Raw genomic sequence first — 24,315 nt, forward strand, 5'->3', positions numbered from 1 at the left:
AGTTTATAGGGAAGGATGGTGACGGAGGGGATTCCTCGCGGGGACGGGTGGGGACGGAGGGGATTCCTCGCGGGGACGGGTGGGGACGGAGGGGATTCCTCGCGGGGACGGGTGGGGACGGAGGGATTCCTCACGGGGACGGGTGGGGACGGAGGGATTCCTCACGGGGACGGGTGGGGATGGGTGGGATTTTGGCGGGGACGGGTGGGGACGGGTGGGATTTCTGTCCCCGCGCAACTCTCTACCTCGAACACAGCTTCACAGCTTTTACCACACGTCTCCTGGAAAACTTAAAATAATTTCAGCCTGTCTCCATTTCTCAGAGACTACAGTTAAGCCTGATAAATTTCCCTTTCCAGAGTATTTTTCTGACAGTTCTGAAATCAGAGCAGCTCTGCAGCTTTCCTGCCTAAAGGTTGTTTCTGGTTTTAAAAAAATGGTCAACACGCTTTCAAGTTAGCAGAATTCATCAAAATATAAAGTGTTCTGAGTTTCAGGCTTAATCTCATTAAATTATTAGCCAGAAAATTGTTTCAGGGCTGTTCAGCCACTGCACCCCTCCCAGTCCAACATTTCTCCTTCCTTTCCACCAGTCCAACATTTTTTTCTCTCTTCCTCCTGCATGCTTCTCCTCAGGTCCTCCTTCCCTCCCCCAACCAACATCTCTCTCTCTCTCTCTCTCTCCTTCCATGAGTCCAACTTTTCACTCTCTGCCCTCTCCCACTTCCCACTCCCACTTCCTTCCCTCTCCATCCATCTTGCTCTCTCTATGAGTCCAACACTTTCTGCCTCCTGCCCTATTTTTCTCTTTGTCCTTGCTTCTTCCCTTGAGTAGCATTCTTCCTTCCCACACCCCAACCCAACATGCTCTCTCCCCATGCACTATCTCACCCTCCCCTCCAGTGTGTAGCACCTTTCCTTTCCCTCCCTTTCTGCCAGGACCAGCAGCACCTCTTCTCCCTTCCTTTTACCTCCCCCTTATCCAGCCATACCCCTTCTCTGCTCCCCTTCTCCAGCAATACCCCTGCTCTCTTCCCTCCCTCCGTGTACTTCTATACCAGGGCCCCCTCCCCCAAAGGCCTGCCACCCTCCCTGAAGACCTGCCCCCCCCGAAGGCCTGCATGTTCCTCCCTTCTTTACAGCGTCCTCCAGCTTCCCCCCGGCATCAGTTACAGTTAATTACTGCAGCCTGCAGAGAGGATCGCCGGTGCTCTAGCGATTCTCGCAGACTGCCATTTTCCTCAGCAGCACATTCCCTCTGCTGTGGTCCCGCCCCTCCTCTGACGTCAGGGTCAGGATCGCGGCAGAGGAAACATGCTGCTGAGGACAACGGCAGCCTGCGAGGATCGCTACAGCACCGACGATCCTCTCGGCAGGCTGCGGTAATTATCTGAAGGTAAGAGCGGGAGGGTCAGGGGGAAGCCGGAGGATGCTGCAAAGAGCGGGCAGCACTAGAACAGACCACGAGCCGCAGAATAGTACCTGGCGGGCTGCGAGTTTGAGACTGCTGCTTTATATGATCCAATTGTAGCTCTGGAGAGTTTATAAGGACGTCTCTATAAATTAGGAAAAATAGTCCTCTTTTTCCTCCCAAGCTTTCTATGCTTCCTTCCTGTCACTAAGTCTTACCCCATCTCCTTCCCTTTTATATTATTCTCTTCCCTCTCTTTTTCCCTATGGCCCTACTCTCTCTCCCACTACCATCTTTTCTACCCCTCCACCTCCTCTATGTGTTCTTTCCCACTCACTGACCCTCCTCTTGCATTGAATAAGCTCCTACCTCCCCTTTAGAAATCATCACAAACAGAATTTGAGATATTTTACCTGCAAATGTGGAATGTAATTCTAGAACAATCCTATATGTCTGTAATTAACAAAGGCCCTGCCCCCCAACCTGAGCTGCTTGCTCCTGCTGATGCCAGCTCTCTGATCCTGTGAGAGTTAGTAAATCACACTGTGCACCTCATGGTAAACGGCATCATTCAGGGCCAGAGGCAGCAGGAACCTCAGAACAGTACAAGCAGCCAAGGGTGGGAAGTAGAGATGAGGAAAGGTAGAGGCCTGTGTCTAGGGTAGGGAAGGAGCTGGCAGAGGAGACACCTGATATTTTGTGGGTTTAAGGAGGTAGCCAGAGGATTATTTGAGGAGGAAGTCAACAGATGTTGTTTTGCACTCACCTCCTCTGTGACACCTCCACCCTGCAGGAATGACCCAATGCTTGCAGCACTTCGCTCCGAGGATCTCTTCTGCTCGTCTGAGACTCCAGCAAGGATCTTCCGTTCCAGTTCTATCAGCTGCCTCTCCATGTTCTCCTGCTGCACAAAAACCCCAGCCAAGGACTTCCCACCACCCCCATCCTGCAAAAGTAGCCTGTGCACCCACTGTGGGAACTGGGTCTCCACCTGAAATGACAAGATATGAGAGGCCATCCAAGGCAGAATTCAGAAAAAAAGAAAAGCACAGATGGACTCAATGAGCAAACATTCTTCAGAGAACAGAGATAATAGAAATTGAATCCCTCATTTATCTACAGAGCAGGTAGAGGGTAGGCAATGACAATGAAAGGTTACCTGCCCATGTCCAATGTCCAACTCTGCTCTGGAAGGACCATCTAGGACAGTATCTCACAACTTTCCGGCCGGCAGCACACTAAATCCAGTGCCCCAGCCGGAAGGCACCCAGAAGTGCATGGAGGCCCATTTGGCTGCGTCCCGCTTCGGAGGAGGGATCCAGGAGGTGCGGGAAGAGGTGGAGAGTAATCTGTGCCGGCTGACTTCCTAGAGGATGTGCCTCTCACCGCGAGAGGCACGTCCTATAGGCAGTCAGCCGGCGTGGATGACTCTCCTCCTCGCTAGTGCGTCACAGCACAACTGAAATCTCAGGAGGCACACTGGTGTGCCTCGCACACAGTTTGCGATACACTGATCTAGGAGGACACATACCCCATGCACATTAAGTTCTTGCCATCTTTGCTAAGGCTTCAGCTATCAATGAGTGTCCCCAGAGGTGATCGGGATTAGAGATGTAGCCTTCTATCCAATGGGAAACAAATCCAAATTCACCAACATGCTTGTTCAAGACCATCGAATGTCTGAAAGGGAGCAACGGCAAAGATCTAGAGTTTCCAAGTCTCACCTCATCTCGCATGCCTTGTATCTGCCCTGGGAAAGAGTTCATGCGCTCAGACATGCCCCGTTGTGCCTCTACGATGGTTCCCAGCTCCCGCCTCAGGCTGACCAACTGTTCCTTCAACAGAGCCAGGTCTTGCAAGGTGTTCTCCTTCTGGTTCTCTTGCCTTGCACTTGTGAAGGAAAAGGGAAAGAAGGGAAAACATTCAGGAACAAGAATGTTTACAAACTGCTGACAGCGATCCCTAGTGATAAGGCCACAATCAAATTCAACCTCACACAGGATGTCAGCACAATCTCAGGATCCATTTAAGAGGCAACGACAAACAGGTGATGAGATTTTCATCCTCTTCTGAATCCGAGATAATATTTAGTCACTAAGGTATAACAGTAAAACACCTCAGAATTTCAAGTAATACAGTGAAAAAGTCATTTCCAAGCACAGTGATATGGCTGTTCTGTGCTTTACTCCCAATTTCTTCCCGTCATGTTTCTAACAGTGGCATGCCCACAAGACCTGCAAGCTGGAAATTCTTGGCTTAAGTGACCAGTTACAAGGATCACCCAGAAAGCCAACTGCATTATGGGTTAGCCCCTGAAGAATATTATATACCCGTTCAACTATGAATCAGACAGAAATCTGTACACATGCAAGCTCTTACCAACAGACACCCCTGTTAAGCAATGTTGACAAATCTGGAAAAATGTGCAGCCTCCACTTCCAAGATGGGACTGGAATAGCCTCCACAAAGCGGTACTAAATACCCTAACCAATTCAATATGGCAGCAACATGGTAAGGTATGAAACATGAATGGCTGATTAAGGTACCAGCCGTTAGGAGACAATGTTGTGCTGGCCTCCACTCCCACCCCACTATCTTGTGTTCTTCCATATCATGTGTAGGAGGAATGTACACAAGAGTTAAGTGGGGTAATGAAAGATTAAGTTCTTACCTTTGTTAATCTTCTTTCTTGTAAATCCACACTCTATTCCTGAACAAGTGGGTTATTCATCCCATGTCGCAAGACACTGCTTGTAGGAAGCCTCATTAACATACTTCTTTTGACCCTCACCTTTTACCTCAGCACTGCCCACTGGGCTCCAGTTCATGCAAAAGCAGACAGTCACATCTGTAGAAGAGGAGGGGTATGGGGAAACTTCCCAACAAATAAGTCTAATCTGCGCAGAACATTAATTGAATTGAAACAGGTTATCGAACATAATAAAACTGAAAGGAACTATGCTATAAGGAGAAATAAACTGTATCAACAGAGGGACGGGCCACAGCTGAGGATCCCCAATTCAAAGTGCATACTATATTTGAGTGGTCTCTTAGAAAGGCTGGCCAAGAAACCATAAGGAGAATGCCCATTTTACACTCTAGTATTTTCAATTTGCAATCCCACAAATTTGCAGCTTTCGTTTGCTTCAAAATGGGCACTCTCCGTTCAAGGTGCAATTCATCTTCGTGCACTTTTAGTGTGTAGTATTATTTTCACAAGTTTTGATCAAATTCTTTTCAGATCTTGAGAATTGATTCTTTCTAGTAAGGAATCTTTCCATTTATCACCATCGTCACAAGCACACCGCACCCACCATTCAATTTCTCATTCCTAAATTCAGTTTCGCCTCTCACCAAATTCATCACACAACACCTCTTCACACCTTCTATTTATGTTTGATTTTAATTTTAACTCTAATCCATTTTGCTTTAAGGACCCCTGAGGAAGGCTGAACGATCGCTGAAACACAAACCGTGTAGGGCCCAAACCTCACTTTCATGAGCATCAATCATCAGTGACACATTTTGTACCTAAATAAACCCCGAGGTTGTTTTTATTATTTTTTTAATCTGATAATTTGAATAAACACGTGGAGGGGCATAATAAAAAAAACTGTCTAAGTCCCTTTTTGGCCTAAGGCCTTAAACGTTGAAAGCAGAAGCAGGGAAAGTGTCCATAACCAAAACAAACGTCCTTGTTTTAATAATGGCCTGCCTCTACCTTCAGCTGTTTAAACGCCCAGCCAACCACTACATCAACAAGTACACCCGCACGACGTCTACACTTATATCCCATAATGAACCAAAAAAACGCATAAGCCCAAAACGTCCCAACACAAGGGTTTTAGGCAAAGGAGGAGCCAGTCCTTCGCCTAAAAGCTGGATTCTGTAACCAGTGTCTGTCAAAAACAACACCGGTTACAGAATCCCCCCCAACCCCCCACAACATCGGGGCAGGAGAGAACCCAAGCCCCCCTGCCCGGGCACCCCAAGCTCTCTTGCCCCGGCAATCGTGCTCCCCCCCCACCGAGTACGATCAGGCCAGGAGGGAGCCCAAACCCTCCTGGCCCCGGTGACCCCCCCGAGTACAATCGGGCCAGGAGGGAGCCCAAGCCCTCCTGGCCCCGGCGACTCCCCCGACTGGATCTGGCCAGGAGGGAGCCCAAGCCCTCCTGTCCCCGGCGACCCACTACCCCCCACCCTCCACTACAATACGGGCAGGAGGGATCCCAGGCTCTCCTGCCCTCGACACAACTCCCCTCCCCCCCAACGACCGCCCCCCCCCGAACCCACGATTGGCCCCCCTGCTGACCCGTGACCCCCCTGGCCGACCCCCCCACACCCACCCCCCTTCCCTGTACCTTTCAACGTTGGCCAGATGGACGGGTGCTAAGCCTATCCATCCAGCAGGCCAGCCGGCTCCAGAATGGGGCCGGTTTGGCCCAGGCAGCTGAAACCCCGCCCACAGGTGGGGCCTGGGCCAATCATAATAGTCCCGGGAGCCTTAGGCTCCTCCTGTAGGCGGAGCCTTATGCACATGGGCCAACCCGGCCCATGTGCTTAAGGCCCCGCCCACAGGCCCTGCCCCGGCTGAAGTGAGTGGCAGGACTAAAAGAGTTGAGGAAACCAGGGCTGAAGAAACCTCGCCCCCCTCCTGCACCACAGAACATGTGGAACATGGCTGCTCGCCAGACAGCAATCCACCACAAATAGGGCATGAATTCGAAATATCCTGCCCTGCAAAAACAAAGCTCTTTTTTTTTTTTTAACTTCTCATAGCTCACCAGCTGTATCAAGAGAGCAGACCCCACTGTCAGTCTAAACTGTAGTCTGTGCCTAACAGGTGGCCAGGCATACAGTTGAGGCTCTTCTAAATTCAGAAAACCTGGGGAGGTGGGGGAAATGGGGGAAGGGACTTGATCCTTCCGAGTGTGGCAAAAGGGATAAAGATTCACTAAATCAGATCCAAAAGGCCCAAAAAAAACCCCCAGCATAGACTGCACAACCTTACCACTCCTGCTGGAGACTGAGAAAAGACTGATAAAAATAGGGACTGCACAGCCTTCTTGAACTGTAGTCAAAAGTTAGTGTCTCAGTCTCCACCTGCTCGCAGAGGAGTGTAAACCCATCAATTTCTATGCTGGTCTGGAGGGACGCTAAAGAAAATAAATTTAAATTCAAATCGGGAAAATCCAAGATGGCCTCCAAGGGTGCAATTCCCAAATAAAAATAGTCCGGGAAAAGCACAGGAACCCCCCAAACGCATTAATTTTAGGATTTTAGGAGTAGGGGACTAGGACTAACTTCAAAAATACCTCAAAATTGGTTTTTAAGACCCTCCAAAATCGCTGTGGCAAGCTGTTAGCTGGGAGCTGCAGAAAAGGAAGCTGAAACAGCTTCCAGGGAGATCCTCTGCCTCAACAAGCATGCAAACTGGACTGCTGGTCTTCTGACTGCCCCTCTAGCCTACACCAACAGCTGGGAACCTCCGCTAACAATGGACACCACTGTGGACATGACTTGGTGGAAGAATGCAGTCGGCTCCGATCCCAGGCACACCTTCATGAAGCCATGCAGCCTGCGCTTGAACCCACTAGTGGACAAACTTGGGGTATGCCAACTCCCAAGGAAACGGTCCCTGAGCCCCGATCTGAAGGTGCACTGCAGACTTTAACCTCAAAGTCTGTGATCTCCCGCAGCCAGAGCTGTTCTCGCAGGGAACCTCTGCAGCACGAAGATGCAAAACATGTAAACAAGCAGAAAAGACTAGCTCCTACAGTCTTGCTTGTAGGAAAGCAACTGGAGCCCAGTGGACAGTGCTGGGGAAGGAGTGGCATAGTGGTTAGAGCAAGAGCATTGGCAAATATGCCATACTAAGTATCTGAGGCAGAACGCTGCTATACCGGTCCATAACCCTGACGCAGCTTGTGGGCGAAACGGCAGTTAGCATGACGTCGGCAAGGATTTTTGCAGGCGGGAGGGGGATCCAGAGCTGGTGAAGAATTATTCCCTTTCCAGTGCGGTTGAAACAATTAGCAACGCACGGGGATCTGAGGCTCTCCCCTTAATATAATTTGCAATATACAAGTTATAACCATATCATTGATGCAAAAAAGTGTTTGGTGAATTTGTGCTCATGACAAGTCTTTGAAACGATTTTGAGAGAGTTATTGGACCTAGACATTGATTGGTTTCTTTCTCATTCCTGTACAAAAGTTTTTTGGTGAAACAAATCACTTAATCCCCCATGGCCCCAGGTACATTAGGTAGATTGTGAGCCTGCTGGGACAGATAGGGAAAATGCTTGAGTACCTGATTGTAACCGCTTAGATAACCTTTCTGGAAACGTCAATCGCTCCTCCTAAACTTACTTGCTCCACTTCATCACTGACGCTGAAACCGTGGATTGAAGACAAAGTTTTATTTTATTTTTCTTTCCAGCTTATGATTTATCTTTAATCTTATCTCTTGTTTTGCCTTTTGTCTTTGTTTTGTTCTATTTCTATCATTTAAATTTCTCCAGAATTCTACTGTTCTATTCCTTTCTCTCCTCTCTTCTACCTTCCAAAGTATTTAGATCAATGCTGTCTTGTTAAAATGTTTATTTTATTTTTATTTTTCCTCTAACTCTACTTTTCACTTCTCTATTACCCTCCAGGTACTTTAGTTAGATTGTGAGCCTTTGAGACAGTAAGGGAATTTTTCAAGTACCTTTCTTATTTCTAATCTTAATGTATATTTTCTGTAAACCGCTTAGAACCTAACGGATGTAGCGGTATATAAGAAATAAATTACATTACAAATTACATATGAATACCTAATAAATAGAAATAGAATAGAAATAGGTTAAGAGGGGAGGGTAAAAAAAAATATACAAGCAGCGTCTCGCGACATGGGATGCATAACCCACTTGTCCAGGAATAGAGCGAGATTGTACAAGAATGCTGTGTTGGATAGAAGGTAAGGGAGAAAGGGGGCTCTTATATTGAAACTGCTGCCACTACTGAAAAAGGAAATGCTGTGTCAGAGATGTCACCAGTGAAGGGGGAAAAGTGATTACCAATTTCTGCTTTGGGTACTGGTGAGCCTACAGGCAGCCCTGGTTCCCCAGCAGGCACTGGAACAACCTTTATGGTTAACAATCAGTGAGAATGGGGAATCCAGATGTCTTGGACTATGGCCCTACTATTTTTGGTATCTAAGTATGTGGATTATTAGAAAACCTGGTACAAAGACACAGTGGGGGCCCCGGGTGTTGGATTTAATGTTCATTCTTACAGGACCAAGGTTTCCAAGTAGAGGATGAGTATTTTAACCAGTGCAAGCAATCTTGGGATTGATATGGGAGGAAAGGTAAGATTTATGGGAGAATGGAAGGGTGGCATTAAGTTGCATTTGAAGACCGATATTGCTCATCCACCCAAAGTGGCAAGTAGAATTGAGGGGGAGGGGGGGTTGTGTTACAGTATGTTATTTTAGTTGTTACATAGAAACACAGAAAAATGAAGGCAGAAAAAAAAACATATGGCCTATCACGTCTGCACATCCATACCATCTACTATCCCTTTTTCTTCCTTAGATACTCAATGTACTTGCCCCAAGTTCTCTTGAATTCAAATACTTTCCATCTCCACTGGGAGGTTGTTCCATGAATTCACTACCCTTTCCAGGAACTATTTTCTCAGGCTTTTAAATTCATCCTATGTCCTCTAATTCCAGAGGTTCCAGAGACTTGGCTCCTGTGAATTTATGCCACGGAGGTACTGAACCTCAGTGATCCCCCTGTGTGTGCTATAAAGTTTTGTCACACACAGATTATCAGCACATTAAACGCGGGATATCATGGAACCGGCAACTAAAGAGGGAAATCCTTGAAACAGCTGGAGTATGCACCCCTAGCCGCGTCTGCAAAAAAGATGAGTACTGTTTAAACTATATAACTCCTGTTTTGAAGAAACTACACTGGTTACCTATTCAACAAAGAGTGCCGCTTAAGACTATTGCGATCAGACATTGTATCATGCTTCCCCAAAGATCTTACAAGAATTCTTCCAGATCTATAAACCGAGAAGAGAGCTTAGAGATGTAAATGGGATGAAATTAAGTTTGGAGGGTAGAATGTCGACTATGCATGCTAGGATCGGAGCATCAATGATATCCATGGCTGGCTTAGAACTATGCAATGCCTTGCCTGGTTTCCTAAGGCTTTGTATGGGGAGGATGAATTTTAAGAAAATGCTGAAAACTCAATTATTTGCCAATGCTTCCTATGCTAAGCTAAGGTATATTTCAGTTGACAATCGCATTTTAGAATTTTTTTTTACACCAAGCTTGCTTGTATTCCTGAATTGAATGAATTTGCGCTCTATTCCTGTTTATAATGATGTTGTTTAGACATGTCTATGTTATATGTGATCATAGTAGGGCAGGGGTAAGGAACTCCAGTCCTTGAGAGCCGTATTCCAGTCGGGTTTTCAGGATTTCCCCAATGAATATGCATGAGATCTATTTGCATGCACAGCTTTCAATGCATATTCATTGGGGAAATCCTGAAAACCCGACTGGAATACGGCTCTCGAGGACCGGAGTTCTCTACCCCTGTTGTAGGGCACAAGATTTTATGTATGTGATATGGAAACCGCATAGTTCTATGCGCTATACAAATTTTTAAAAATAAATAAATAAGAGCACTTCTAAGCACTTTATGAAAATATAAAAGGGACCAGTGATGATGCTGATAATCTGTGTGTGTGACAAAACTTTATAGCACACACAGGGGCATCACTGAGGTCCGAGATAGTGATATTTAAGGTACCTAGAAAAAAGCTATTGGTTTAATATTATTAACTTTAAATAAGGTAATACAAAGTTTAAAGCTATGGAGGTATTTATGCATCTTATATTTCCTCTCATGTCTTTCTTCCAAAGAATACATATTGAAATCTTGAAGTCTGTCCCTGTATACGCTATAATGAAGACCACTGACCATTTTGGCAGGTGTCCTCTGGACAGATTCCATCCTGTCTATGGGCTCCTTTTACCAAGGTGCGCTAGCGTTTTTAGCACACGCAGATTAGCGTGCACTAACCCCGTGCTACGCGGCTAGAACTAACACCAGCTCAATGCTGACGTTAGCATCTAGCACGTGCGACGGTGGCAAGTCAAATGTGCGCAAAACAAATGCGCGAAGACAAGTGAGCGCAAGACAACTGCCCCAAGACATAAGCGCGCGGACAAATGGGAGCAGACAAGTGAGCGCAAGACAAGTGAGCGCGAATGATTTCTAGTAAAAAACACGAGCATGACATTTGAGCGCAAGACATCTGAGCAAATAAAAATATAAACATACCTTGCAAATGAAGAAATTTGGAAGTAGTGTCGCTCTCACCAAAGGCGAGTGAAATCCGAATTTAGATGTACTTTAAATCCGCGCAAGATAAATACCTGTTATAGAGCAAGTTCTAGACCAGACCTATAACGGACACAGTCAGGCAGCGAAAGGAAGGCGGACTGTTCTGAGCAAGTATAAAAGGAGCAAACGTAACCAATCACAAAGAAGGGAGGGCGGGCTGTTCCGACCACATAAAAAAAGGAGCTTACGTAACCAATCACAAAGAAGGGAGGGCGGGCTGTTCCGACCACATAAAAAAAGGAGCTTACGTAACCAATCACAAAGAAGGGAGGGCGGGCTGTTCCGACCACATAAAAAAAGGAGCTTACGTAACAAATCACAAAGGGCTAGCGAAATGAAGGCGGGCTGTGCGCTCATTTGTCTGCTCCGTCTTGGCGCTCACTTGTCTGCGCCCGTTTGTCTTGCGCACATTTGACTATGAACCACGTGCGGCATTGAAGCGCGTGCTATTCTGCGCGTTAATGCCCTAACACAGCTTAGTAAAAGGAGCCCTATATCTTTTTCAAGGTGTGGTCTCCAGAATTTTACACAATATTCCAAACGAGGTCTCACTATAGTCTTATAAAGGGGCATCATTATCACCTTTTTCCTGCTAGCCATTCCTCTCCCTATGCACCCTAGCATCCTTCTAGCTTTTTCTGTTACCTTTTCTATATTTGGTTACCTTAAGGTCATCACATACAATTCCACCTCCCAAATCCCACTCCTCTTTCATGCACAGAAGTACTTCACCCCTAAACTGTACCTCTCTTCTGGATTTTTGTTGATTTTTATGCTTGTTTTCATCGAAAACAGGTTATAAATATAAATAAACTCAATCTCATCCGGGCAGACTGGATGAACCAGTTTGGTCTTTTTTTCTGCTGTCATTTACTATATTACCACTTTAGTGTGCAATCAGATTAGCTCTTTTCGTACAGTAATTTGCACACCCCAGTGCTCCACAAGGGACCGAACCTCTGAGCAAACTTACAGTACAGGTCTCCCTCCATATTTGCGGGGGTTAGATGCGCAGCCCTCTCGTGACTACCATAATTTCACAAATAATTTTCTTCCCCCATATTTGCAGAGCCAGCCCCTCCCAGTGATATCAGCAGCAGTTCCGCTGTCTGATTGGGCACAGGATTTGAAGGCCAGCCCCCACAATGATGTCGACAACAGTTCGGAGAGAGCAGAAAGTGAGAGTCAGTGCAGCAATTTTAATGTTAAAAAAAACTGTGTGCAGCATGACTGCGATTGAGCAGTTAAGGAGGAGGAACTAAAAGCAGTTCAAGGAACTGCATCTGTTTGGAAGGGTGGAACATTCGCAAAGAACCGAAGTCGCAAATGCCGAACCCGCAAATATGGAGGGAGACCAGTAGTGTATGGGAATCTGTTATGCCACCTGACACTGCCCTCTCCCTTAACCCTAAACGTCCTACGGGTCAGATTTTATTTTATACTGCCACAAGCTCCAAAATTTCAAAGTCCAATTGCCCAACACCTTCCCCAATCCTAGTGACAAAAGGTTTTACCTTTTCCAGTCCAACTTCATCTGCAGCATCTGTGCTTCCATCGCCTGTGACAAGGGGGGGGGGGGAAGGAACAAACATTGTATTATTTCATGGACAAAGGCTAATTTCCTCCCTCTAGATCAGTGTCTCAAACTATTTTAGCTCCGGCACACTAAACAGAGCAAATGTTTTTTGCAGCACATTATAATTGAAATTATAAAATTGCCAAACCCACAAAAAAAATTAATTTGAGAGTTATTTATTTAACGTTCTTTAAGCTATGTATGGGTAATTGTAACAATAGTGAAACTAAAGTAGACATAATTGCTAATCAATGTGATGGATGTGCTTGTTTTTGAGTGGAAATTAACTCAAAATGAGTCTCAATAGTTGACAAGCAAACACACATTTCATCATTCACCATCTACAGTCATTCTCTTTTTTTAATTTAATTTCTGTCAGAGCTGAAAATCTAAGTTCGTAAAGATAAGATCCAAATGGTAACAAAGCCTCCGTTGCTTTGTTGCTCAAGATAGGATAACTAACGCATAAAAAATAAAATTATTAGCTGTTAGTTTTCAAGGACCAATCACGTCAAAGAATGATGATTGTCTGGGCAGTTGTATCCTTACGCATACAGATGCTCATAACATTGACAGGCTTTTGCATACAAGACATACATATCATCTATTTAAGTATATACTTGTGAAGGGAATTTTTAAAAATAAAGTAAAATTCTGGAATCTCTCGTGGCACACCCGGAATCTCTTTGGGCAGTTTGAGAGACACTGCTCTAAATCTAAAGACAGCCCTATTGTTGGGGCTTCTCACAAGCACTGCTGTAACTATAGCTGCCCCTCATTGTCAAGAAGAAATGAAAAAATATGCAACTATTTAGCCATCATACACTGCAAGACACACTACCATTGGCTCAGTAGAACCACATAGGGCTTTTTTGAGCGACTGTCATTATGAAGGAATAGAAAACAAAACAAGAATATCATAATGCATCTATTTTGCTCAATGGTGCAACTGTGGCTTTCAAATTGTGTGCAGTTCTGGTCACTGCATCTCAAAAATATATACAGTATGGCAGAATTAAAGTTTGAAGATGGAGAACCAAAATGATTAAGCAGATGGATCAACTCGTGTGAGGAAAAGCTAAAGATGCTAAGGCTCTAACTTGGAGAAGAGATGTCTAAGGGAAGACAGAAGTTTATAAAATCACAAGAGGAGTAAGTGGGTATGTGTAAGTAAAAGAGGAGGATAGTTAAGATGGAGCAAGTGGTAAAAGCTGGGTTTTAAAAAGTTCCTGGGAGCACAGTCTATAAACTAGGATTGTCCAATGTTGGTCCTCGAGGGCCACAATCCAGTTTGGTTTTCAGGATTTCCCTAATGAATTTGCATGAGATCTATTTGCATGCACTGCTTCCATCGTATGCAAATACATAGATCTCATGCATATTCATTTGGGAAATCCTGAAAACCCAACCTGGTGAGGGCCAAGGTTGGACACCCCTGCTATAAATGTTACGGTAGATGGAGTAAGTTGCTCCTTATCCCTGGGGGGGGGGGGCAACCTGGAATCTTGCTACTTTTTGGGATTCTGCCGAGTACCTGTGACCTGGACTGTTGGAAGAGGATACTGGACTAGATGGTCTGAGCCAGTAGGGCAACTTGTGTACTCTAGCTTACTTAGTGGCATGCCATTTAAAATTAAGACTTCTGATACTAGATGTATTTAAAATGTAAATTTCAGTGCTTATGTTTTGCCTAACTGGGAAGAGGGGTTGGAGATGCTTAAAATGTATCTGATCAAAACTGAAAAACATTTATGCATCAGTGTTAGGTACGAGCTTAATCAGTGGTAGCAATATTAGTGTGCTCTGAAGGTGTACTAGAATAGAGAGCGAGTCTGTTTGCCTCTACTCACTGGCCCTGCCCCATATGGAGCAGATCAATTTCATCAATAGGACCTGTATGTATAACAAATTCACCTTATTTTATAGAGGAAGCCTCAGCCCCACCACTCCGCCGCTGTGTTAATTCATGCCTGCGGGAAGAATTACGTGGCACTTCATCATTGGCTGCCCATTTATATTATTTATGATTTAGTGTTATATAAATCTTCTATTTTGATATTTCTCTTTATAAATTAATTTTCTAAAAGTTGTCTATGTACTTAGCTTTTCCATCAGCCAACGCCTGGGAGTCTGACCCCAGGCGTTGGCTGATGGAAAAGCTAAGTACATAGACAACTTTTAGAAAATTTATTTATAAAGAGAAATATCAAAATAGAAGATTTATATAACACTAAAGCATAAATAATATAAATGGGCAGCCAATGATGAAGTGCCACGTAATTCTTCCCGCAGGCATGAATTGGGGCTGAGGCTTCCTCTATAACAGTGGTTCCCAACCCTGTCCTGGAGGAACATCAGGCCAATTGGGTTTTCAGGCTAGCCCTAATGAATATGCATGAAGCAAATTTGCATGCCTATCACTTCCATCATATGCAAATCTCTCTCATGCATATTCATTAGGGCTAGCCTGAAAACCCGATTGGCCTGGTGTTCCTCCAGGACAGGGTTGGGAACCACTGCTCTATAAAATAAGGTGAATTTGTTATACATACAGGTCCTATTGATGAAATTGATATATATTTGAGGGAACTTCAAATACAGGGCCGTATGGAGCAGAGGCATGCTGTTCACACCACAGTCAGCAAATCTACAAACATCCCACTGGTATTGTGACCGTGATCAGGCTTTGCACCAGCAAGGTCTCAGAGTGAGGTGATGTTTTAAGATTTAAAAACAATAAATCCTGAGGTGAAAATGTATTCCTAGTCTTATATTATCTTCCAAATGTATACTTCTAATCTTACACCACCTTACACATTATAGATTACAACCATTAATCAGAAGCCTTATTTATAAAATTCAGGAAAAGCCTCAACTTACACCTTGTTCTGTAACAGTGCTGGCCAATCTTTCTGCGGCCATGACCCCAGTTTGTGTGACTGCAGAAAGTGCACAATCTCTGGATGGTACAGGGTAATAACATTCTGAAAAGCCTGCCCAGGTTGTGACCCCAATTGGGGTTTCAATTAAGGGCCAGCTGAATTTCAGTTTTGGTTTCAACATCAAAATCAGCCCAATGCCAGTGCATTTGTGGCTGAACTCAAAACTCTCTCCTGCTCTCATGATCACTCTCAGTCCCCCCCCCTGTAGAAGATGGGCCTGCAGACAACAGCTCTCCCCTCCTCATTGCCCCACCCAGCAGCAACATCTCCCTCCCCATCTTATCTTCTTCCCCCTGCTCCTGGCGGCAGTCCCCTCCTGGGCCTACCTTTTCATTGGTGGGTAGTGGGCACAGAAGCGTTCCCACTCATTCCTGCTCATGTGCACACCCAGCTCAGAAAATGGCTTCTGGGACTTCCAGTGACATTCTCATGAGACTGCCTCAGGATGTCTTGGCAGCTATCTTGAGAATGGAATCCTGCTTAAGCTGATTCCAATCTCAACATGGCTGCTAGAACCTGCCATAGCAGTCTCGTGAGACTGCCACTGGAAGTCCCAGAAGCCATTTTCTGAGACAGGCGTGCACAGAAACAGGAGTGAGTGGGGAAGCTCCTGTACCCACTACCTACCAATGGGGAACTGTCACTGGGTCTGGAGAGGAGGGGTGTGTGTAGCAGTTTAACTTTCAGCTTTGGTTTCTACTGAAACAGAGCAGCTAATTTCAGTCACAGATTCAGTTTTGACAGAAACTGAAGAGCCTGGTTTCAGTCTGGCTCTAGGTCCAACCCACGGTTTGGAAAGATCTGCTCTACAATCTAGAAAACAACATTAGGACAACTTGTTTTAAACATTTGTAATATCCCTTTTGAGGTTAAATGGTGTGGTGGCCATATTAGTCCACTTTCAAGGTAATACATAGAGAGGAAAAGCCAAACTGACTCATTTGCTAACTCTTAAAAAAAAAAGAATATTTTGTGCTGGGAGATCCATTCTCCAAACTATGTGAGCAATATCCTGCCATTCTCTGCAGGCTCCACCTCTTTTATTGAAATCCCTTAAAAAGATACCCATCCTGCCCTTACCTGCAAACTCTAGGGGGGGTCATCAGAAGTCAACCAGGACTGAAAATGGACAATACATGGGAAACCCATGGGAAACTCTTCCCTCTGATCCACAACTGAATAGTGGCCCAGTGTGCTCTCTTTCAGACAGTATGAACCAAAGCCTAACCTATTCTGTGATAATCCTAGAGTTGGGCTGAGTGATAATGCCAAGTAGTTGTGAATGAAATGTTCATGACGCAGGAAGTCATAGGAAGGTTAATTCCCACTGAAAAATCACAAAAGACAGAAGTGACCTTGACTGCAGTCTTGATGGTAAAAAAAAAAAAAAGATCTAAAGAAAGTCCCATATTAGAATTTGAAGTGCTGCTTTTAAAAGAAAAGCAGTACAATGAGCACAGGGGGCCTGCCCCCTCCCATTTTAAGGCCCTTAAACTCCCAGAAAAATAAGGGCAATGCAAAACGCTGTACAATCCAGAAACACACACAAAACAAGATGCATGCGCAACAATTTAAACTTGAGACTCCTTTTACCTGAGAAATCTGCTCGATCTTCTCCATGAATCCTTGCAGATCTTTCCATCGCTCCTCTCTCAGTGCCACGAGCTCATTCTGTACCAGAAAGAAGAAAATAAAACAGACATAATACAGGTCTCTTCATAACAATACATCGATACAGGCAGTAGGCATAATAGCCTCTAGCAGACTGATCACAATGATGTTAACAAAATATACTGGTACATATGCATATATACCCACTGTAAATCAACATCAAAATTTTATATGTCACTCTGTATACTAGTGCTGCCCGATTCGCCAATTCACTTTGGTGAATTGATTCAAAATAGATTTGTTTTCTTAAAAAAAAAAAATTGGACTCACCAATTCAGTGAATCTTGGGTCTCTTGACATACGTCCAGGTCTCCTAAAGAAGCAGCAGCAGTGGCGGAGGCTGGTGGGTAGAGGCAGCGCGGTGAACAAAGGCTGCTCCTGGCCTGCTCTGCAGGGCCTTCCTTCTGCCGCATCATCAGTGATGCGGCAGACGGAAGCCCTGGTGTGCAGGCCGTGAATAGCTTGTTCAGAGCACTGCCTCTGCCAGCCAGCCTCTGCCACTGCTGCTGCTTTAGGAGGCCTGAAAGTATGTCAGGTCTCACATTGCCATTCAGGAAGCTGCTCAGCGCTGAGCAGCAGTGCCAAAGTGTGCTCCTGCTCAGTACTGCTCAGTGGCTGAAGCCGAAACTTGCTGCAGCAACCGAACAGGTGAGCAGCGGGGCAGGAGCGTGGAAAGCTTGATCCTGACTGCTACACCTCTGGACCACCAGGGATTCCAGCAGCAGAGGTGGTACGATGGACAAGGCAGGGAGAGGGAGATAGTGAGGAGAGCCTGGTAGGGAGGGAGGTAAGGGAGCTGTGTGCAGTGCCTGGTAGGGAGGGGGCTGGGTGTAGAGTTTGACAGGGGAGGGAGGGGGCACTGGGTGAAGATCCTGGCAGGCTGGGCACTTGAATATTAAGCCAACTGACTTATATTCGAGTCAACCATTTTTCCTCCTTTTTGGGGGGAAAAATGGGGGTCTCAACTTATATTCAGATTGACTTATATTCGAGCATACAGTATACGGCAGTTAAGAGGCTACAAACAGCACAACACACAAGTTTCCAATAATCTCCAGCAAATCTGTCAGTTTAAAAAGGCGGTGCACCATTGGGTCCTTCTCTCCCTCCAGTTGGTTTCCTGACTGCTGCCTTCAACCTGAGACTCTGAATCCTCCACCACTGAAGATTCATTTTAGAGGATCAAAGGAATAAAAAAAGCAAGAAACACTTCTACATTATATACCATCGTCAGATCTCTTACTACGCAGAAGATTGAGCAAAGTTGTCAGTCTCATTACCAACAGATCATTCGATTGCTTCTTACTTAATCAATAAAATTTCAAGCATTAGATCTTCTTTTGCACTAACACGGTCAGCAATACAATTTTGACTCAATCTAGCTCAGGAGACATAGAAAATTTGTCCTCACCCTCATGTCTTCCATTTTCTAAATGCTCAAGATTTGCATTACCTTCTCTTCATGATCTTCAGTGAACTTTGAATTCACTAAACCCAAAAGGTTCTAATACCATTCTTCCACCATTTATACTGAAACGTTTCTTCACATTTTTTGGTCCTGACATCTTAAATTTGATCCATACCAGTTTGTCCACAGGGACTATCATTTATCCAATACTTAAAGACCATAAAATCAGTTCCCTTGATGTCTCCAATTACTGTCCAACCACAAATATTCCTTTTTTGGCCAAACTCACGGAAAAAAATTGTCTTTCGACAAATCTCAGATTTTATCGAACAAAGGTGTTACATCCATTTCGTCAACACCACTCCACCAAACTTTCACTTATAGGATTGACCACCAAAATCCTTTATCACCTAGACAGACCATCACCAGTCGGTATTACTTATTTCATTGGATCTTTCATCAACTTTTGATACCATAGATCATAAACTCCTTCTCTTGCGATTATATGATATTGGTATCTCAGATCAAGTCCTTGACTGGTTTTCTTCATTTTTTTCTGATCGGATTTCTAAGGTTGTTTTTAACTCAACATCTTCTGACCCTATAACAACTGCATACGGTATTCCACAAGGTTCAATTCTATCTCCTTTACTCTTCAACATCTTTTTAGCCCCTCTACTAATTTTAGGTCAATCTATTAGTTTTACAACATTCGCCTATGCAGATGACGTCCAACTAGTGCACCCAATAGACCTAAATGACCCTAATGAAATTATTTGCATCAATCAAAAATTAGAAAAGATCAACTCTTGGCTTGATGCACACAAGCTCTCTCTGAATGTAAATAAGTCAAAATTAATGTTTTTTTCCATTTAAAGATGGCCTTTCTCTTCAATCCTCTTTAATACTTAAAAATCTACCTATTAAGAACATAAGAACATAAGCAGTGCCTCCGCCGGGTCAGACCATAGGTCCATCCTGCCCAGCAGTCCGCTCCCGCGGCGGCCCGAACAGGTCACGACCTGTCTGAATCACCAGAAGGGGCCCCCTTGCCACCTTGGTTTCTCATTGAAGTCCTATCTTCCCATCAAAGTCCTAACCCTCCGGTCTTGCACATGCACGACCTGGTTGGCTTTCTATACTTATTACCTGGTTAGCTTTCTATACTTGTGTTACATCCCAGCACCTCTCTCAGTATCCCACGATCCCTTTATCCCTCAGGAATCCGTCCAATCCCTGTTTGAATCCCTGTACCGTACTCTGCCTGATCACTTCCTCCGGTAGCGCATTCCAAGTGTCCACGACCCTTTGGGTGAAGAAAAACTTCCTTGCATTTGTTTTGAACCTATCTCCTTTCAGTTTCTCCGAATGTCCCCTCGTACCTGTTGTCCCCCTCAGTCTGAAGAATCTGTCCCTATCCACCCTCTCTATGCCCCTCATGATCTTGAAGGTCTCTATCATATCTCCCCTGAGCCTCCTTTTTTCCAGAGAGAAGAGCCCCAGCCTATCCAACCTCTCGGCGTATGGGCAGTGTTCCAGCCCTCTTACCAGTTTCGTTGCTCTCCTTTGGACTCTCTCAAGTACCGCCATGTCCTTCTTGAGGTGCGGCGACCAATACTGAACGCAGTATTCCAAATGTGGACGCACCATCGCTCGATACAATGGCATGATGACTTCCCGTGTCCTGGTTGTTATGCCCCTCTTTATGATGCCCAGCATCCTGTTGGCTTTTTTCGAGGCTGCTGCGCACTGTGCAGATGGCTTCAGTGATGCATCCACCAGCATACCCAAGTCTCTCTCAAGTCTGCTGTCTCCCAACAATGCCCCCCCCCCCCAATTTGTAGTTGAACAACGGGTTCTTTTCCCCTATATGCATGACCTTGCATTTTTCCACGTTAAAGCGCATTTGCCATTTGTTTGCCCAGTCTTCCAGCTTGTCCAGGTCCCTTTGCAGGTCCTCACACTCCTCCCTGGACCTAACTCTGCCACACAGTTTGGTATCGTCTGCAAATTTTATAACCTCGCACTTTGCCTCCTTTTCCAGGTCATTGATAAATATGTTGAAGAGTAACGGCCCCAGCACCGATCCCTGTGGCACACCGCTCGTGACTCCCCGCCAGTCAGAATATTGGTCCTTTACTCCGACCCTCTGCAGTCTACCCGACAACCAGTGCTTGATCCATCTGTGCACATCCCCTCCCACCCCGTGGTTCCACAGCTTCCTAAGCAGCCTTTCATGTGGCACCTTGTCGAAAGCCTTTTGAAAATCGAGGTAAATGATGTCTATGGGTTCCCCATAGTATCCTCTCTAAAATTACTAGGAGTTACATTCGATAGCAAATTCACTTATCACTTACATATCAATACAATTGTTCAACGCTGTTTCCATCGATTACGTATAATTAAAGCTTTAGCAAAACTGTTAGAGCCTTCTTCCTTGAACATTTTAATCCATTCCCTTGTTATCTCATGCATAGATTACTGCAATGCCCTTCTCAAAGGCATTTCAAAAAAGGAAATAAGAAAACTTCAAATAGTACAAAACACTGCCGTAAAAATTATATTTAGCGCAAAAAAGTATGACCATGTCACTCCCCTTCTACAGAAAGCTCACTGGCTTCCAAAAGAACATAAGATCACCTACAATATTATTTTTCTTATTTTTAAAGCTAGAGCAAATATCCAACCTGAATTCATACACAATCTACTTATTCCGTATAATCAAACTAGGACGTTAAGGTCCTCAGCTCACAACCTTCTTACTATTTCTTCGCTGAAATTTATTCGTATGAGAGCTACAATTTTCTCCGTTAGTGCCCCCTCTCTTTCGAACAGTATCCCAAATCCATTACGTGCAATAACTAGTCTTGCCAATTTTAAGGCAAAGTTAAAGACATTTTTATGCCTCGATGCATTTGTAATCTAACTGCCCTTTTAAGGGAGACTTAGATACAGGAAAGATTTTTTAGCTTCAGTTTCCCTTCCTTTTGTTTTCCCTGAATGCTCTTTTCTTTCTATTATTTCCCCTGATTTGTCCTTGTTTATATTATAAATTATTTGGTGTAGGGTCTTGGCATTTTTGTACACCGCCTAGAAGGCTTGATTAGGTGGTATAAGAAATTTTAATTAAACTTGATTGAATCTGAGCCCCGATATTCTCAGTCCTTTTCCGACTAGACCACTGGATTGTGCGTATGACACTGCAAAGGGGGAACTATGTTCTTTGAGGGTACAACCTCCTGAGTAAGCCCTGAATATTGTAGTTTTTCCTTTTCCCCCCTTTTGTGTCTCTAGTTAATTTGTTCTATTGATTATATGTCCTAATGTGATTTTTTTTTCTGTTCCTTTATTTTTTTATTTTACAATTTTTATTCTTTTGGAAACCGCCTAGATGTAATGATAGGTGGGATATCAAATATTTAATAAACCTGAAACATGCTCTCAGACAGTGCTGACAGACCCTTATAATTTTGATAGACTTCAAATATCGGACTCATAAAATCAGGGGTAAATCCCTGTCCAGGGTGCCCCAAGGACCCCTGCAGGGATTGTCTTCACTTCCTAGAGGGCCAAAGGGTGTTCACGCAATAGCACTTCACCACAGATGCCGAGTCACTATTTCTAGACTCCAGGAGGGATTTTTGATCCACATACCAAGCCACCTAAGAACCTATGGCCCTGGAGGGATCAGAAGGGGTAAGCCCATAGCTCCTGCCTCCCCCACCCAAGTACTCTATGGCACGTGGCACATGGACACTCTTCCATCAGCCATCTAGCGCAAATCTAGCATGATATAGGGGTAGAACAGCTTGAGGAGTCCATTTGTATCAATTTTGAACCAAATGGAGGTGTTTTTGAGGCAGATTGAAAAATCAAAGATGGCTGCCACAGTAGTAGTCTATTGCCAAAAACAGCCTGGGAGAGCAAAATTACAGTTCAAAAAATTCAGGGAAGGGTTTTTTTTTTTTTAATTTAAAGATTTTCACATTGTTTAACAAGCATATCATCTTGTACAGAAAGTGCAATTAAGAAAACATAATATTAAAGTTATTTTCAATCCAGAAAATAAACCGAACAATAATAGGAAATAATTCTCAACTTAATCACACACTAGTCCTCAAAATTAGGATCCAAGACTTAAGAATCGGAGTGATTAAAGTACAAAAAGGCAACCAAACAAAATCACGTTATCTGCTACTGAAAAGGAGCTAATTATTTCTTGGACACAGATGTTTCTCCATTTTCAAGGCGCTTCGTGGAAAGGAAAACCATCAAATGAGCTGGTTCAAAAAACACATATTTCAAAGTATGATACCTTACTACACATTTACAAGGATATCTTAAGGAAAAATAAACCCCCAATCTGGGTCACACCTGGTTTCAACATTAGAAATTCCCTTCTTCTCTTTTGAGTCTCTTTAGAGACATCTGGAAAAATTTGGATAAGGAAGCCAAGAAAGTCTCTGGTTCTATTTTTAAAGAAAAGTTTAAGGATCCAGTCTTTATCTGGAGCCAGAGCCACAGTCAGTAAGAGAGTGGCTGAAATAGTCACTTCTCTGTCTGATTGTTCTAATAAAGTGGAACCATCCAGAGAACGTTCCTGAGGTTTTCCAATGTCTTCTTTCTTCTGACAATCCTGAGTCCTTATTGGTAAATAATATACTCTTGTCAATGGTGGTAATGAGTTCTCTGGAATTTTAAGAATTTCCAGAAAGTAACATTTTATCATGTCTCTTGGGGAAATTGATGAGATCTTTGGAAAATTAATTCGACATAAATTGTTAATCCAAGTATTATTTTCAAGTACTTCCAATTTTCTTCTCATAATCAAATTATCTTTTACCAATAAATCATAATTACTTTTAATCATTTTTATGTCCTCCTTATCTTCTTGAATATCAGATTTCATTAATACTATATCTTCTTTCAAAGTCTTAATTACTTCTTTCTGGTCTTTAAGTTCTTTATCTAAATTTGTAATTTGAGGATTCAGTGAATTTCCCAAAGCCATAACTAGCTCCCAGAGCGAGTCTAAAGTGACTTCTGGGGGTTTAACAGGAGCAAAAGAAATTGATGTAGATTGAGATAGCTCAGATGGTTGGTTTACCTCCCCAATGCCTTGTTCCTCCTTGGCTTGAGATGTCCCGGTCGCTTGTTTCTCCAAAGGGAACGAATCCTTCTGGGTTGTTTCTTGCAGCAAGCCCTCCGATATACTGGCCTCTCGAGAGGAGAACACTACCTCGTCGGATGTGCTCTCCTCTCGCGGTGAGCTAGCTCCCAGCGACAGCGGCTGAAGGGGAGGGGTTTTTAAAGGTGGGGGACCCTAAATGAAGCCTCAGCAACCCTCAAAAATTCAATTTAAAACCACCCCCAAAGTCTCCCTTAGCCTACAATAGCCTGTAGTCACAGTTATTGCTGGTGCTGGGACTAGTTTAGATGGGACTACAATTGAAGTATAGAGAAGACTTCTGCCTCAGACAAGCATATAATAGGCTCCAAAAGCTTGTATCTTCGGGCTGCCAGTCAAACCAATAAATGTGGCTGTGACCTCAAACCCCCTAGCTCCATGTACGTCGATGGGAGGAGGGAAACACAGCCGGCACCTGATAAAGCCCTCAGGACCAACACAGGGCCACCCAGCCTGTGCTCAAGCTCTGGATAACCTCGAGCGAGCTTTGCTATGAGGGGAACAGTCTCCGAGCCTCCAAATTGTTAGTGCAGACTGGCTAGGCAGGTTCCCCTTAGGGCAGTATATCGCAAACTGTGTGCCTCCTGAGATTTGAGGTGTGCCGCAAGATGCTGGGAAGGAAGAGTGGAGCAAGCCAATTGCCTACAGGACATGCCTCTCATGGTGAGAGGCACTTCCTATAGGCAATCAGCCGGCGCCAGTGCCTC

The 24,315-nt window shown here is 44.4% G+C and overlaps 1 protein-coding gene across 1 annotated transcript in view; it reads right to left on the bottom strand.

Annotated features, from left to right (window-relative positions):
- The window catches only part of SUN2 (Sad1 and UNC84 domain containing 2), a 155,411-nt gene that overhangs the window by 55,613 nt on the left and 75,483 nt on the right, over positions 1-24,315 (bottom strand). Inside the window, exons 10-13 of the mRNA XM_033929464.1 lie at positions 16,935-17,012; positions 12,338-12,381; positions 3,136-3,301; positions 2,178-2,402 (exon numbers count right to left, since the gene is read on the bottom strand). Coding sequence (XP_033785355.1) covers positions 2,178-2,402; positions 3,136-3,301; positions 12,338-12,381; positions 16,935-17,012 — 513 coding nt within the window. The remainder of the gene's footprint in view (positions 1-2,177; positions 2,403-3,135; positions 3,302-12,337; positions 12,382-16,934; positions 17,013-24,315) is intronic.

This window comes from Geotrypetes seraphini, chromosome 2 (assembly GCF_902459505.1).
Source record: "Geotrypetes seraphini chromosome 2, aGeoSer1.1, whole genome shotgun sequence".
NCBI lineage: Eukaryota > Metazoa > Chordata > Amphibia > Gymnophiona > Dermophiidae > Geotrypetes > Geotrypetes seraphini.